At 51.1% G+C, this 16025-nt stretch overlaps 5 protein-coding genes across 5 annotated transcripts; 2 read left to right on the forward strand and 3 right to left on the reverse strand.

Annotated features, from left to right (window-relative positions):
- Positions 1-3358: 3358 nt before the first annotated feature.
- HER10_EVM0002553 (uncharacterized protein) lies at positions 3359-4067 on the forward strand (the record flags this gene model as incomplete). The annotated part of the gene is made up of 2 exons (XM_035472259.1): positions 3359-3929; positions 4039-4067. The coding sequence occupies 2 exons, from the start codon at positions 3359-3361 to the stop codon at positions 4065-4067; spliced, it is 600 nt and encodes a 199-aa protein (XP_035326093.1).
- An 835-nt stretch (positions 4068-4902) lies between these two features.
- HER10_EVM0011152 (uncharacterized protein) lies at positions 4903-5538 on the reverse strand (the record flags this gene model as incomplete). Its single annotated transcript, XM_035480590.1, is given in 2 exon segments — positions 4903-5284; positions 5297-5538. The coding sequence occupies 2 exon segments, from the start codon at positions 5536-5538 to the stop codon at positions 4903-4905; spliced, it is 624 nt and encodes a 207-aa protein (XP_035326343.1).
- A 1732-nt stretch (positions 5539-7270) lies between these two features.
- On the forward strand, positions 7271-7602 carry HER10_EVM0001689 (uncharacterized protein; the record flags this gene model as incomplete). Its single annotated transcript, XM_035471429.1, has 2 exons — positions 7271-7418; positions 7475-7602. The coding sequence occupies 2 exons, from the start codon at positions 7271-7273 to the stop codon at positions 7600-7602; spliced, it is 276 nt and encodes a 91-aa protein (XP_035326058.1).
- A 412-nt stretch (positions 7603-8014) lies between these two features.
- Positions 8015-11790, reverse strand: HER10_EVM0004074 (amino acid permease; the record flags this gene model as incomplete). The annotated part of the gene is made up of 6 exons (XM_035473731.1): positions 8015-8366; positions 8420-8455; positions 8499-8593; positions 8644-8903; positions 8968-9666; positions 11607-11790. 6 exons carry the CDS (start codon positions 11788-11790, stop codon positions 8015-8017), a joined length of 1626 nt encoding a protein of 541 aa, XP_035326136.1.
- Positions 11791-13531: 1741 nt separating this feature from the next.
- HER10_EVM0003893 (heterokaryon incompatibility protein) lies at positions 13532-15677 on the reverse strand (the record flags this gene model as incomplete). The annotated part of the gene is made up of 2 exons (XM_035473555.1): positions 13532-15201; positions 15275-15677. The coding sequence occupies 2 exons, from the start codon at positions 15675-15677 to the stop codon at positions 13532-13534; spliced, it is 2073 nt and encodes a 690-aa protein (XP_035326129.1).
- Between the last annotated feature and the right edge of the window lie 348 nt (positions 15678-16025).

Raw genomic sequence — 16025 nt, forward strand, 5'->3', positions numbered from 1 at the left:
TTGCATCATTTGATCCATTTATCACTGTCGATGCGTCAAGTTAGCTGACTTGAAGTAGCCCAGTAAGCTCCAGGGATGCTATGCACGCTGCACGTTCAATCCTACCAGCCAGGTTGACACGAGAACCCTCGGCTTCACCACATACCACAATTGACGTATCTCCGTGGAGATCTCGTTGTAGGTTGGTAGTTTGTAGCATCCAGAGACACGGCCTCAGTTTTGGCGGGTTGGGTATCTAGAAAAAGGCTGGCAAGATTCAAACACGTAATTCTGACTCTGGCCAGCTAAGTCAGTATGACAGATCGAGACTCAAACGTGGTCCTCACCGAGAGAAAGGAAGATATCGCCGTTATGGGAACCAGGATCTACATACCAAACAACTCCATAACTCAACTGCCGATGGCCCATTGCTTAGTGAATGTACCTACCGAAGCTTATATCAGTCCATGTCCCAGCCACATGTAGCCTTGTGAGACACCGTGACAAGGGGAATAGGTGATGAAGTTCCAGCCAGCCACCGACCGCTGACCACGTTGTGTATGAAGCCCGTTCAATTAGGCGTCCATGGGATTCCAAGGAGCGGTAAAGATTGCATACATACGCTAACACCGTCCGCAGGAAGTGTGGCTGAGACAGCTGGAATTTGATGTGGTAGGTGTGGATTGAGAGTGATCTTCAGGATAACCAGGAAACTTCTGTCTGCTTTTACCTACCAGGAAGAGAAAATTTCAGCTTCCAAGTGCGAGGTAGATGAGAATGACGAGACCACGCTGTTGAATCCATCGAATCCTAACCCCGATAACCCTGGTGTAAGGATCATAGCTGCAGCACATAGCTAGCCATGCATGCAATAGGGGCTCGACTAAGTCGATATGCCGTTGAACAGCTGCCAGTGGATGTACTCTACGGGTTCCTGGGTTGGAATAACATGTGGATTGAAGGAGTAGTGGAAGCACTTGCATAGAGTAGTCTGTGATATTCCATACGGGTGACTTCTGGTTGCTGGACCGATGCTGATAACCTCAGCAGAGCGTCCGATACAAGCTGGCGAGCGGGACGTTGGCCCCTCACCTTACCTGCTGTAGGCAACTGTACACTACCGTATACATGTACTTACCAACCCTTTGTACGACACCAATGCTTGACCGAAAGGAAAGACCTGCAGTTTCTGGGGGCTGGAAGGGAGGGGGGCAAAGAGTTGCTTATCTATCCCTCCAATTAGAAAGGTCACCGTCTACTCATCGCCCATGTCTGCCACTGCTGTTACCCCGGAAAAGATTACCCAATGACGAGTGCCGGAGACCATTCCGGACTTAAGGCTCTTGCAGATCTTTCTCGGAGATATAACCATGAATGGTCTAGAATGTAGCCAGACTTTCTTTCTCGATATTGGGACGATGGCACTGGGCAGCGTTGTCGTTTGCTCCAGTACATCTGAGTACAATCCCGTCCCTTGCACTCTTATATCGGTGGAACTAGCCTGGAGACCATTGCGAATGGTCTTTGTAGAAGGTCTAGACCCTTCCGTTGTTCTTTACGCCCTCGCGAATTGTAGCGATCGTATTGGAAATACAACATGCACTAAGATCGCTCTCCTGACTTTCCGATTGGACTCCATTCTCGCCCAAATTCGCCATTTCTTCTTCGTTTCCCACATGCTGCGCTCTCCCTCAAACTGCCTAGAGTAGGCACATGTCTACGTAGTAAACAGAGCTTCCCCCCCCTCAAGTTGGAGAATGTCACTGCTAGCTTGAAGTGCCGGTGGGCGCGCGCTGGAATGCGAGCCCATGATAGGGCGAGGCTGATCTGTCGCTCAAACTGTCAGTCTAGGGAGGTGTGGCCAGGCTTCATGTTCGCTGTGGGAGACTACAAGATCAATTTGTATCTCTGTATGAATACCAACTGTCAATAATGGAGGGCGCTACATGCACATCAGTCAGCTCGCAAGTCACCAGCAGCAAGAGTAGTGTCGCACTGCATCGCTTCACGGCTGTTGACCTGCGGCTGCATCCGCGTTAGGGGCAAGGGTCTTCTGGACTGTGACTCTCTGCGGGGAAAGCCTGTGAACCCATGGCAGTGACACATATTAAGAAGCGGCCGCCTGAGCTGATCCTCAAGCAGGCAAGCAGCGGCTCCAAGCCAACTATCACCCGTCGCCTACATGGGATCTCATAAAACCACGGAAAGTCCAAGCCGGCGGACAACGAGAAACGATCTCGCTCGATCCCCATGATCGTCATGATTCTCGAGCGATGTGAGAGTTGATAGCAAGACGCAAAGCTGTCAGAATTTTGTGGTAAACCAGTGAGCGCGGCGCGGACTCGATCAAAACTGTTGGGAGATCACAAAAACACCGGATCCTGCCGGGAGGACCAGCCTGATTGCTGTTGTAAGTTATTACCCCCTAGACGTTGACTGACGCTAGCATCTCTAACTTGTAGAAATAGGCTATGGCCAGCACCGTCCAACCAAAATTAACACCGAAGAACAGAGACTATAGTAAACCAGGAATCTTCGCCAAGGAAGCTTGCGATATTTGTCAACAACAGAAGGCTAGGGTAGGCTTATGGACAAAGTTTGCATGTTTGCTTCTGTGTTTGGTCTGACTGAAATACAGTGTGATGGCGAGCAATCTTGCTCAAGATATGTCTCCTGCGGAGGACACTACAACTACGATATTCGACCGCGAGACAAGCTTCAACCCGGACCTCAAAGATCAGAAGGCGTCGAAAATCAACCTCGGGCCTTTCTGGAGACCTCTACATTACTAAGCTCAAAGCCCACCCAGCCTTGCTTGGACTACGGCGTCCAGTTTGATACGGTCCACGGAAGCATCGACTGTCACAACATCCTTTCACCCTCAGACGCTCTTGATCAAACCCTTGATGAAGAAGACAAATCGCTCATAATGCTTCTACCGACCACCTCGATGGACACCAAGCTCAACCATTCTATCGCTTCACCTTTCGAACCCATAGAGAGCGTTCACGGCCAGTTATCCGTATCTTACCAGCCCCCATCATGGGGCGGAGTACAACCTTACGACTCAATGGTACGACGATGTTCTACAAATCCATTCGATGTGCCGGTATCGCCGAGGGATATGACTTACTACAACGATACAATCTCAAGCTCTAGTACTCCACGATCTAATAGCATGGACGGAAATGCGATACCCGCGGATGCAAATGCACTTCACGGAAGCCTCTGTAGTACTCAACCCACCATAGAGTTTGGCCCAGTCGACTGGTGGACTTCAACCAACCTCCAACCTACAACACCATACTTCCCTCTAGACTCTGGCATGGATTCGACTTTCTGGGACTATTCCAATGCTCACGGTCTGATACAGCCAAGCATGCCCATGGTCTATTCCCTCCCATCCGCTACACAATCTCCCACCAGCATCAACTCATCCTATGGATTCACATCTCCTACGAGTGGAGAGACTACAGGTCGTGATAGTTTCGCTTCTAGCGAAGGAATGGACGGACAAGAAGTCGACGAGGAGCGTGCGCCCCTCAAGAAGAAGAGAAAGTCGAACAATGATGTTGCCGAGAAATTCGAACAAGCGCCTAGCAAGCCAGTCTTGCAAAGACGCCATAGTACTATTCCCGCCACACAACCGCCGGCTCTTGGCCGCGAACGCCATAGGCGAGCGTCGGCCCGCAATTGGCAGAAGCAGAAGCAGCAGAGTGCCGACCTCGAGTCAGCCAAAGATACCGCCGAGGCTCGTAATCGGGAACTTCATCAAGAGCACTCGAAAATTCTGAACCAGGTCATGAACCTCAAGAACGCTCTCATGGATCACGCCGAGTGCAACCACCCGGCTATCAACGGGTGGCTCCGCTGCCAGGCGGCTAATTATGTTCTCACTAAGGGCGGATCAGTCGACATGGGATGGAAGGGCGAGGTTGAATCTGGTGCGGGTGAGCTGTCGATGACGGGTTACACTCCGGGCTGGGCTGGGACTCCATGTGCTTGAAAGCCATGGTGAAACGCCTCACGAGAGGAAGCCTCATAATTTTAGTACCCCAGAGTTCTTCTTGGGGTTCTTCATGATCTAGTTGCTTAATTATTAGCCTCTTTGCCGACCTGAGCAGTATAAAGGTGACGGGTCGGAATCCAGTGCAATCCCATTTCGTCGTGGGCCTTGAGCCCATATCCAGGGTCGTGGGTGATAAAACAGCCTCGAACAACAGAAGAGCCAACGTCGCCGAGCCGCAGATTCAGCTAATACAATCCTGAATTCGGTACGAACTATGTTTTTTGTAAGTTAAGGTCATTTGCTAAAGACCACATTCCCGCGATAATATCGAGAAACAACGCGTAGGACATTTGAACCCATTTGGCTTCCTGGAACAAAGCTTGTTTCTACAACCCGATCTTATCTACCGAGACTGATACTCATACTTATCCAGGTGATCTGAAAGATAGTAAAACTAACCTCACCATCCCTGTGTGACCAATCGAGTCTATCGTTGAACTGGTAGACTCTTGACGGCCCCCTATCCGGTGACCCTGAGTTTGATCCTCAGAGCAGCATCATCCTGGCAAATCGGTGAGGCCTAGAGATCAAATCCTTGAACAGAGTTCACTTCACACAGATGCCTCAAATTAGGTAAGATGAAAACTTCGATCGTGGACGCACACCGTAGCAATTTGAACGCCCAAGTGGATCTCACGATCAAGTCGAGAGAAGTTGCGGGAGCAGCGAGATGCATCTCTTTTATAGCGTAACATGAAGAATTATCGCATAGCATGGAGGGTGATATAACATTAACATAAACCCAAACTCCTGGTATCCATGACCCGTCGTAAAACGTCTAAACAATCATCAATCTCATAGCCCTTCATATGTCGACAACGAGATAGCTTTTCGTTGTTATCGTATCTTTTCCGCTATTTTTTGCCTACCCCATTCGCCAGTCGGTTCACCAGCAAGCCACCCAATGTAGCCTGGATAGTATCCTTTTTGCTTCCGCCACCGTCTTTTGAGCCGTGCTGCCCATTGGTATTGTTGTTGAAAGCCGCGATGGCAGCAGCACCCGCCGCGGCCGTCGCCATCCTCGTTCCCTTCTGAGACCAGGACGTCTTTTCCTTCCTCATCCTCCATGCCTCACTTGCGCCCGCCACAACGGCGGCGGTAGCGGCAGCCTGTATGATTGCAGCCTTGTCAGAATCGTTGCGCTCCGGTCCCCTTGATGACCGAGACGTCTTGCTGTCCTTCCGACGGCTGCTGCTGCTCTGCCCATGGCCGCGTCGACGAGGCCTATCATCTCCGCTGTCAGAATACTCAGCGTATGTGTCGTGCCTCCGGGCAGGAGGCCGACCATAGCTCTCCGAGCGGGCGCGGGCAGGGCCGACGGGGCTGTAGGAATCGTGGCGGCGGGTGCTGCGCCGGTGACCGCCGCTGGCCTCGTACTCATGTGCGCTACGAGAAACGCGGCGCGAGGCCCTTGGACGCTCGTAGTCGTCATAGTATGGGTCGTCGTCGTAGACGACGCGCTCTTTGTGGTGACGTTCCTGGCGCGGCATGACGGGCGGAATCTGATACGGATCACGATCAGCACGTGGGATGTGCCTGGACTTCGTTTGACAAGGGCCGGAATGGGAAAGGCTCGGGACGCGGGGGCGTTGCGGAGACGCAGGCTACCGATGAAGCCGCTCGCTTTGGTCCCTCTTTAGTCTGGATAGTGACGAGTTGACTTTGTTGCGCCCGGAGGCTGGAAATGCACGATCAGATCGATAGAAGCGCTGAAAGAGCCAGGGTGGGGAAGAACAGGACGGTTGTGGAACGTCGGAATTCTTGGTATTATTGTCGTGGATCATCCAAATGTTTTGTGTGAATAAGGAAGAAATCAAAGCACGGAAGTAAAGGCAGCATTGTCAGTGGGGAGTTAACTGATTATGAGATAGCAAATTTGCTTGCTCTTGAACACCGGAACTCACACCACCGGGGGAACCTTGTATCACTGGGCACTCGTTCTGCTGGCACTTGGTACCCGACTCGGCAGGCTGAATCTTGCTTTCAAGGCTCGCCCCAGAGTTTCCCGGTTGCTTTTTGGTGAAGGGGGGTGATGTAAGAGTTAGACGCCCGAGGATCATTGCTGTTTCGGTGCGCAGCTGAGGTGTGCTGGAGACGTCAATATGATGCGGCCCGCGCACCCGTTTCTGTTGCCCACTTGAGCGAAACACGACATGATGTCAGACCGATCGTGCGCAGGGAGTCTATTTCGGTGAGGTCTTCGGTTGGTTCTAGGCCTCGAGGTATCTCGGTGAGTAGATTGGTCCATGGTTATCCTCTATGATCAGACCTTTGGGTAAAGCCGATAATCAACTCTACATAGACATAAATGAGTCTATTTCAACTCAGAATTGTATTCAAAGCTCTGGAATGTCTCTCTCACATTTTCTCTGGATAGAAACCCAAGCTTAACACGAATTCGAGAGTTTAGAATATTGAAAAGTGATAGTGCGATATCAGCTATACCGGTGCGGTCCCCGCACTCACCGAAAATAAAGTCGGGGGCTGGGCATCCACCGAATCCAAAAGGCATCATGACTTTCGTCCATTGTCCAATCGGGTTTCAGGCGATCGATCAGGGACGATCGATGGGGTTCAAGACCCGGGAACGAGGCTGAAGCGAAGGTGACTACCGGTACCCGTACGGATAGTAGTCTTATTTGGTCACTTTCCCATGCTAAGGCACTTTAATGAGGCGGCTGGCGCTCGTTGCCATAGGCTCCATCATTCCATGAGACTAAGTTAGATCTATCAACGCGCGCCAGGCGGCTGGACCATCCCTTTGAGATGCTTGCTGCAATCAAACGTGGCGCCGTTAGCTTAAGGGGCCATCGGACACTTTGCTCCATGTCGCGTGCAGGTCGACTTTAATTGATTTCTGCACGGTGGTTATGCGCCAGGGAGGTCGGAGCCCCTTTGATGCGCGTTTCTACGCGTAAATGACAGCGTCATAGACTTACAGACAATCTGTGAGCTCGACAATGATCTCAACATTCATGACTATGGTGTTTGCAGCTTAGATCGCAATGATGATTGCTCATAGTGAGGAAAGATTTGTATATGAACCGAGGAAAGGGCCCTGAACCTGAGGAGGAAGACTCGTAGCTCATCAACATCGACAACATCGACAACAACAACAACAACAACAACAACAACATCCTACAATTACGAAGCCCAGTATTCGGCAAGCCTTTTCAACCTACATCAATACACTCAGTTTTACGTAACATTCCCAACATCACCATGTCTTCTGAAGCCCCCACCGGAGATGTTCAGGACAACGAGTACGTGTCCCGCCAGGGTGACCGCCAACCCATCAGCGTCCTCGGCGACGATGCCAAGGTCGAGGATCCTATTGATGCTGAGACTGCCGACTCCGATGCTCAGTTAGGTATGTCTAAGTTATATCTCACGGAACGTGGCATGAGTCCCTGACACATTTTACAGAGCGTGATGATAAGGAGGCCATTGACAAGAGCAACATCGTGGAAGGTCGCACCCGGGGTGCTAAGCCTACTGGCGAATACCGTGAGCCCGGTGACACTGAGGGTTTGGAGGATAAGCGCCTTGAATAAATTTTACTAGCGATCACATTTGGACTGCGCGGCGTTCGGATTGGAGCTGTATGATTAGTGTTTGAGACAATTGACTGAGAAGCTTTAAGTTGATAAAGTATGATTGCATCCCATACGTACATGCGAAGTTGAATCAATTGTCAACGCCTATGGTCCAATTCCAGGCTGTGTTGTCATGTTTCGAGTATCCCGAATCAGTGATTTCGAATCAGTGATTCTGTACGCATGCTTACTCAATCATCATGATTATCATGTCCCAAAATACGCCCTTAACGTGACTACGACCAACCAAGGTTTCGAGTTGTCAGAAGGGTTCATATTTGGGTATATGCTGGTTAAAATGTCATGACATGCGAACAGTAGTTCCAGCCATAGCGGCTTCGACCATTGCAGCTATCTATGGGCCAAGGTCTCAATCGATCGGCCCTGAGTGGCCAAGCTTCGTGCTGACCTTACGGTATCGAATGACCTCGTGACCTTCCTCGTCATACGTCCTCTCCGCCACGACTTTATAGCCACCAATAGCGGGGAAGATCTTGGTCCAGAAACCCCAGTATACACCGCCAAGAAGGAGCACGCCCACTCCAACAATTGGGAAGACGTAGTACGGGTAACCTTCTGCAGTCCACGATCCCGTAGGTGGGATGAAGGGAACGATGCAGAGGAATACATTGGCCAGGACGTAGAGGATAGTGATGGGGAAGTAGGTGTGCCAAGGTGATGTCCAGTTCTCTCTCTTGTTCCATTGGAGGTAAAGGAGACCACTAGTTGTGATGTTAGCTGATATTCAATGAAGTAAATCTCCTGGACAACTTACATCCCAACAAATGCGTTGATCCATGCGCCGGGATATCTGTTTCTGTGTTAGCAAATGATTGTTTCTCAACTTGGGGGACAAGACATACGTGTAAAGATCTGTAATGAAGTTGTAAGCTGGTCCTGCAGGGGGGGCAACGAGAACAATGACAGTGACGATCCAATGGAGGAAAAGCTAGCATTATATTAGCTTGAGAACATGAAATGCAGATTCTAGGCACGTACGGCTGCTGCCGGAGCATTGAATGGCTTGTTGGATGCCCAGAAGGTGCTGAATGGCAAGAGGCCTTCCTTTGCCAACTCTTGGTTCAGGCGAGCATGGGCGAAACTGACGGCAAGCACATTTCCCAAGTTGCTGATGGCGACGAACGCTGGAAGAGCTCTGGCACCGGCACTGTTACCAAAGACATTGCGAAAGAAGACACCTGCAACAATGACTTCGGACGTGGCGAGCTCGGTCTTGGGGATGGCGGCAAAATACGCAACTAGAGATCACGGTTAGTCAACGAGCAACAAATCCCCAGATTTTGGATGGTAAAGTGAACTCACCATTTGCAAGGACGTAGAGAATCGTCACGCCGCCGATGGCCAGAGGTGCAGCAATAGCCAGAGTCTTGCGCGGGTTCTTCAACTCGCCCACAACGTAGTTGGCATTCTCCCAACCCTTGTAACTGTAAATGATGCGAAGCAGAGCTGTCGCGTATCCATAGACACCACCGTTGCCGTAGCCTTCTCCCTCTTCGATTCGGAAAGCATTGTCAAAGTTGTGGGGGTCTGGCACGCGGCGTCGACCAGCCAAAGCAGCGAACCCGGAGAAGACGATGAAGAGTAAGACAATGACCTTGAAGACGCCCAAGACATTGAACAGCCGGATACCCCATTTAGGCGTAATAGCGTGGATGCCGACGGCGAAGGTGGCGCCGGCAATACCAATGCCGCGGGCGGTCCAACCATCCGGCGACTCGGATCCCGATGCGAATAAGACGTATCGGCCGAAGGCAAGGGAGTTTCCGGACGAGAAGCCGAGGAGAATCATCTGCGAAGCGAGCACGCAGGTCGCTAGGTACTTGGGGTGCTTGTAGGCGCGCTCGAGGTAATTCTTTTCGCCGCCGGATCGAGGGATGGCGAGGCCGAATTCGAGGAAGACGCTCATACCGCAGAAGGTCAGGACACCACCGATGACCCATAGCATGAGAGCGACGCCGACGGAGCCAGTCGACTGGAAGATTCCGGAGGGAGTTGAGAAGACTGAGAAACGGGGTGTAAGTGTTAAGTCAAACCCCCCACTTCCCGGCATCCCCCTGTTTCTGGCACCCACAAAAACGCGAAAATCCACCACAACGCAATGCCCACCCCCAACCTCCTTTTATCACAACATTTTCAATTCGAGTCCAAATGGGCTCATTTTTTGCACATACCTTCTTCTATATCTAATGCCTCAATATACCGAAGATCAGCTTCGTCAGGCTCTCGAGGACATCTCAAACGGCAAGAGTCAAAAGAGAGCCTCATTGGAGTATGGGATACCACGATCAACCCTCCAACTACGTCTCCAAGGTGGTCAGACTAGGAAAGTGGCTTTGCTGACTGGCAGAGGCTGTCTCCTGACCAGAGAGTAAGCTGGCACAATGGGTTCGCATTCAGGCTTCGCTGGGCCTCGCACCAACGCACCAACAGGTGAAGGAATTCAGAGCGAGTTCTGGCTGCTGCTGGGGATACCAAACCATTAGGAAAAGGCTGGATCTATGCCTTCGTGAGAAGGAACCCTATCATTAAGGTTCAGAGAAGTCGTTCCATCGATTCTAGACGCGTTAATGGGGCATCTACTGAGGTCATTAGGAACTGGTTTAAGTTCCTTGCTATCCCTGAGATCAAGGACATCAAACCAGCCAACAGATATAATATGGATGAGACTGGCATCCTCGAGGGTCAGGAGCTAATGGGTTAGTGCTGGGCATGGCTGAGACGACGTCTGTTCGCAAGAAACAACCTGGGTCGAGGGCATGGGTCTCTATCATTGAGTGTATCTCAGCCTTGGGTAGGGCACTTCGTCCTCTTATCATTTTCAAGGGAAGACGGTCCAACAACAGTGGTTTCCATTACATCTGGTTCCATACGATGGGTGGGAGTTTACAGCAACAGATAATGGCTGGACTACAGACTTAACTGCCATTGAATGGTTAGAGAAGGTGTTTATCCCACAGACTATGCCTGAGGCTGAGGGCGAGGCTCGACTGTTGATTGTGGATGGGCATGGGAGTCATACGACGACAGACTTCATGTGGAATTGCTATATTAACAATATCCATTTACTGTTCTTACCACCACACTCCTCTCATGTCCTCCAGCCAACTTGACCAGTCTGTCTTCAGCCCTGTTAAGTCAGCCTATCGGAAGGAGCTCGGTTACTTGTCTCAATGGAACGACTCTACCATTATAGGTAAAAGGAACTTCCTGGACTGTTACCAGAAGGCTCGACTTGCTGGTCTATCAGTCTCGAACATCAGAAGTGGTTGGAAGTGGACTGGTCTACACCCTGTAGCGATGGTTAAGCCCTGATGAACCCTATGGTATTACCTGAGCCTTCTGCTGCCCACCACACCCAAACCAACCAGTCGGGGCAAAAAGCGATGCCATAATGGTCAACAAACTACCCTGTTGAGCATGGGATTCTGCTTCCTCTGCAGTGGTCTGGTCGACACCCAGGAAGCTGGCAGAGCTCAGCGGTCAACTGCACTTATACACCCAACTCGACAATGATACCAGCACTCAACGGCTGCTGTTCAGGAAGGTGAAAAAAGGCTTCACAGAGCAGGCCTGGCAACTGGCAGCTGCCCAGCAGCAGCTGGCTCACCTGAGGGCTCAAGTTACCAACGCTGCAGTTAGGAAGAGGAAGACTGTTCAGATCGATCCCAACACGAAGTTTGCGAACATCAGGGATATCCATCGGGCTCAAATCGAAGCGGGTGAAAAGGAGGTTATTACGGCTGAATCCAGCGACTCTGAATGCCCTAGTGAGGCTGGCAGTTGTATTGTAGTGGGTGTGGTTGAGGATCAATAGTTAATAGTAATGAGGAGGTTGGGTTGTGATCCCATCGTTTTTGTGGGTGCCAGAAACAGGGGGGTGCCAGGAAGTGGGGGGTTTGACTTATACACATCGCGATCGACCGTTCGTGTCTGTTACTTACTACCGGTACCGATCATCTTATTTAGAATGAGGAAGACCGCGCCGGTAACGCCAATCTTGCGCGACTCATCAAATGCGTAAACTTCCTGCTGTTTGACCACTCCTACTTCTTCCGCCGAAGCATCGTCTCGTACGACGTGCCTGTCCTCCCCGACATGATGATCGTATTTGAGTGGTGAACTCATAGCTTGCTGTCGGCGCGGGAAGCGAAAATCGGCCGAGCTCGAGTTGCTGTGATGTACACGGCTTTCACGTGCTGGCAAGCACTGCCGGGAGGAGTTCCTATCAAAGAATGTGTAGAGCTCCAAGCTAACACAAGCGGATCGGCAAGCGGGTGGTTCTTCGAGAGGCCGATGGGTGCTATATATGTGTCCCTGCCTCGCAGACAGCTAACAGCTGCAATGCTGCGTTGCTGCGTCGCAACCCAAGACAAACGGTGAAAGTGATCATCCCAGGCTTTGCAGAGGTCCCCGCACGTCATGGCACTGTAACGTCACGCAAGGTTCGACCTGCGAACCGACTCGCTGCCTGGTACCACGAGGGCGGCACGGCGGGATACCAAGGAGTAAACGGGCGAGAGAAAGAGCACTCAAGATCAGTGAAAGCGACCTGTCGAGGTTCGAATTTTGATGAACCTCGAGGGGCCACCGTAGCTCTGACGAACCATATCCTGCGGAAACCACAAAATAGCCTCATGAGCCAACATCCATTGCTCCACTCCAACTAGCCAAATCTTAAAAACTTTGCGTGCTTCCAGAAGGAATCGAGCGTGGGTGTGGTCTCGGGGGTATGTGCCGCCGTGGCTGACACTCATAATACGAGGTGACGGTCGCTATAGCTTCTCAAGCTCCTTGAGCTGCCTCTTGAGGCTGAAACGTCATAAATGCCGGCAAGCTCGCGAGGATAGCTTCAGCCAGTTATCAGTGCTGTTCTACGCCTTGAGAATGCGTATCTGTCTTGGAGTGGCCAGGTCAAGTGAGATGAGCATCGCCGCCAAGAGAGCGTCAGCAGGCTGGGCTGTCTGGGCAGCGGCGAAGGCAGCCAGAGGTTCAGTGGCTTCAGTCCGAAGGCTTTCCAGTTCTGGAAGGTCGTTTGGGGCCTTTGAACACGGCCCTCATTGCAAGTTGCTTGGCAGTCCTCTGGAGTTGGGTGAGAGCCTGGGGACCCCAACTAAGACAGCAGTGGAGTCAATTGAGGGGGGCTGGTCGTTTGCCCTGCGGTGCGGTGTTGTTGCAGTGCCAAGTGAACCGGTGGTGAGAAAGGGGAAGCCCAAAGGGATTTTGTTGATGTCGTGCTCGCTGGGGTGGGATGGCGACAGTTGTTGGACCGAGACGTGCCGATGGGCTGTCTTTCTGTTTTGTGCGCTAAAACCTCGAATACCCGCTGATGTGCAGCGTCCGCCCCAGCTTAGATCAACTCTAAATAAGTGCCTTATATTCGACAATCGAATTGAGTAGCATCCATGCATTCTGTTGTGCGTGATCCCTCAGTTGTGAGCTCTTCTTTCTTAGCCTGTGCATTTTGGCAGACTTCTTTCCTGTCTTGAAGCACTTGAGCAGAGCACTTAGGATTAGGTGGTATATCTCAGTGGGTAGACTTGAGATGTATATATTCTCAGTTGTGTCAATCGACTCTAAAGCAACAATAAAGCATCTTACAACAAATTGGTACTGTAATTCTCAACTTCGGGCAACTAGAGTCACCGACTCGCCTTAGACAACAAACACTAAGGTAGCATTCTATCTAGTTAACTACTGGAAGTGAGAATTACACGTGCACTGTCTCATGTTTTATCGCTCAGGATGGCGATCTACTTCTCCCTCTCATCCTCTATCTGCAGATGCCCATTCAGTCCTTCGTGTCGTACTTGGCTCTTACTGTTTCGTCTTGTTCACAGTGCCTAGTCGTGTTGATGGCCCCGCCCAACTAAACGATCCGCACTAGGTGGCGACCTCCCTCATACTTTACGCACGGCAAGGTACTCTCTTCCGCATTGCTTGCTAGCAAGCTCTCCCTCAACTCCTTGCCCCAACCGCGGGCGATTCCAATGCGACGAAAGGTGCCGTCTTTTCTATCTTCAAGCTGCAGCAATAGCACGTAGATGTTCCCGTCATTGCCGGGTCTGGTTCTTGCTGGCATACAGAATAGTTCCGGTCGATGGTTCTGTGTGCTGACGAACTGCTGGTTGTCATCGAGGTAGACGTGTGGTTGATACTCTTTCATGACCGAATCAGCACGGACACTGACCGGAACGCCATTGACAACCATCATCAAGAACTCGTAGTTGTTGCTATGACTGCTGAACAAGGCATCCGGCAGAAGCTCAAGTGTCTTGAGGCTTCCCCAGAGCTGTAGCCATCCACCGCTGATCAGGCCTGTTGTATCGCTTGTAACATAGTCGAGATGTAGATCCTGTACCTCGATCAACATCTCCACTGCTTCGACATCCATGATACCCGGAGTAATGTGTCCATCTACCGCCGCCCAAGACCAACTTGGGGCTCGATAGACTGATGGCCTAGCTTGCGCCTCGCCGACAGCGACAGACCACAGCAGTTCCCGCCTTAGAGAGCGGTGCCACATCCCTGCAACATAGCTATCCTGTAGTAACTCTCTCACAGCCTTCGCGACAGCTGAAAGTGCAATCAACTTATCTCCCGGGAATGTCAACTTAGCTCGAGTGTAGGTATTCACAATGTTGCACCAGTAATGGTACTTTGATAGATCGCCGTGATCCCGGGGTCTCCAGCCCAATTGGTTGTGACAGAAGCCCTTGAACCGACTGGGAAACCGAGACAGGTCTATCAGTAAGCCTTCCGGATAGATCTCAGCGTCTTCTTTTTGATGGCACTCCCATAAAATTTGCCGTTGACCAAAGTAAAGCACTCTAGGAGAGAGGAGTCTCTCTTGGAGCACCCAGGCTCTTGTGTTTATGACCGCGCTGGAAACTTCTGTCCTCCAGAAGTAATAGTCCGTTAATAAAAAGCGATTAGTTTGTGAACCAACAGGAAGCTCTACAATCTGCGAACACAGAGCATCGGGATGGCGGTCGTGAAAGAGGGAGTGATTCGCGTCTGGGGCATCGGCCGCTGAGATGTTGACGAAGGACCCCGAGTAGATCTTGTCCATGTGCATTGATTCTTGTTTCCAGTCAATGAAGTTATCACCATGCTGAATAATACACAGTGAGTCGATCCATAGGTACCGAATGTTAAGGCGACGACTCGTTTCCATGGCGTCACGGTATAGGGGTGGGAGGGTGTCGAATGCGATTCCCTGCTGTAGTTGTGCGTAGTTGCTTGTTGTAAGGTTGAAAGACCCCTTCGTACCCCAACAATGGCTAAGTGTCGCGTAAGAGCCTCGGATAGGGGTGATGTTCGGTAGGACGAGTCGGCAACTTGAGCTCTCCTGGTCTAGAGGTCCTGTATCCAGGAGGCGACTGGGGTACCACTGCGTAGCGGTAGATGCATTCGGTTTGGCACCGCATTGTGGGTGTTCAGCTAGACATTCCGTAATCCATCTCTGTGCGACACGAAAGGTCCCTTCGGATCTTGTACTACGGGAGTGGGACTTGATTCGGTGTTGAGACGCGTAGACTATGTCTTAGATCAACATCTGTGGACGCATAATTGAAGTCATTAGGTGTTCTTTCACAGCAGGTAAACATACATTCTTGTGGGAGAAGCAGAAGAGTTGCGCGCCAAAACCCTTTCCGTGGACTTTTCTCCAGATCCAAAACTTTGCCTCGGTCAAAAGCGAGTTTTAGTAAGAAGGCGCGGGGATATGCGAGTGCTGTTCCGTCTTCCCAAAACACCGAAGTGAGAGGTGACCCGGTTGCTGGAGTCTTTCGTTTGGTCGGTTCATCGTTTGACTGCCTGACCTTGCATCGCTCTTCGACATCCAGAGCGGCCCAAAGTCGATTGCAAATATAACATCCAGCGTCCACGGAGGCCGTTAGACTTGTGCCATCGCGGTGATGTGGTATCGGGGTATCCGCGCCGTCTCGCTTGTTACTGATCAGCGCGTAGTCCTTCCTGAGCTCAAGGACGTGGTGACAAAAAGAGCAGATCATCTTGGTGTCCTGAGCTTTGCAACTTTGCAAAAGTTGCTTCTGATATCAACGTCCCTGGCGAAGACCTATGGCGAAAATTGTCAAACGGCTGCGGTCTATGGTTCAGCTTTGTCGCTTGAGCGCGTCGATAACATGCGAACTGTTTTTTTATTAAAGATTGTTTGCACCCCTAGGCTGCCACGTTGCATACCCCTCGCCATTGGGTGGCTTCAAGGGCAAGATGGGGGCTCAAAAGACGTCAGGCGAATCATGTCCTTAGGATGAAGCGAAGAAACATCAGGAGGGAATACACAGGCATGTCGTACGTTTATCTTCTTCCATTTCCTTCAAGGAATGGGCCCCTGTGGT

This window comes from Colletotrichum scovillei (assembly GCF_011075155.1).
Source record: "Colletotrichum scovillei strain TJNH1 chromosome Unknown Contig00012, whole genome shotgun sequence".
Lineage (NCBI taxonomy): Eukaryota > Fungi > Ascomycota > Sordariomycetes > Glomerellales > Glomerellaceae > Colletotrichum > Colletotrichum scovillei.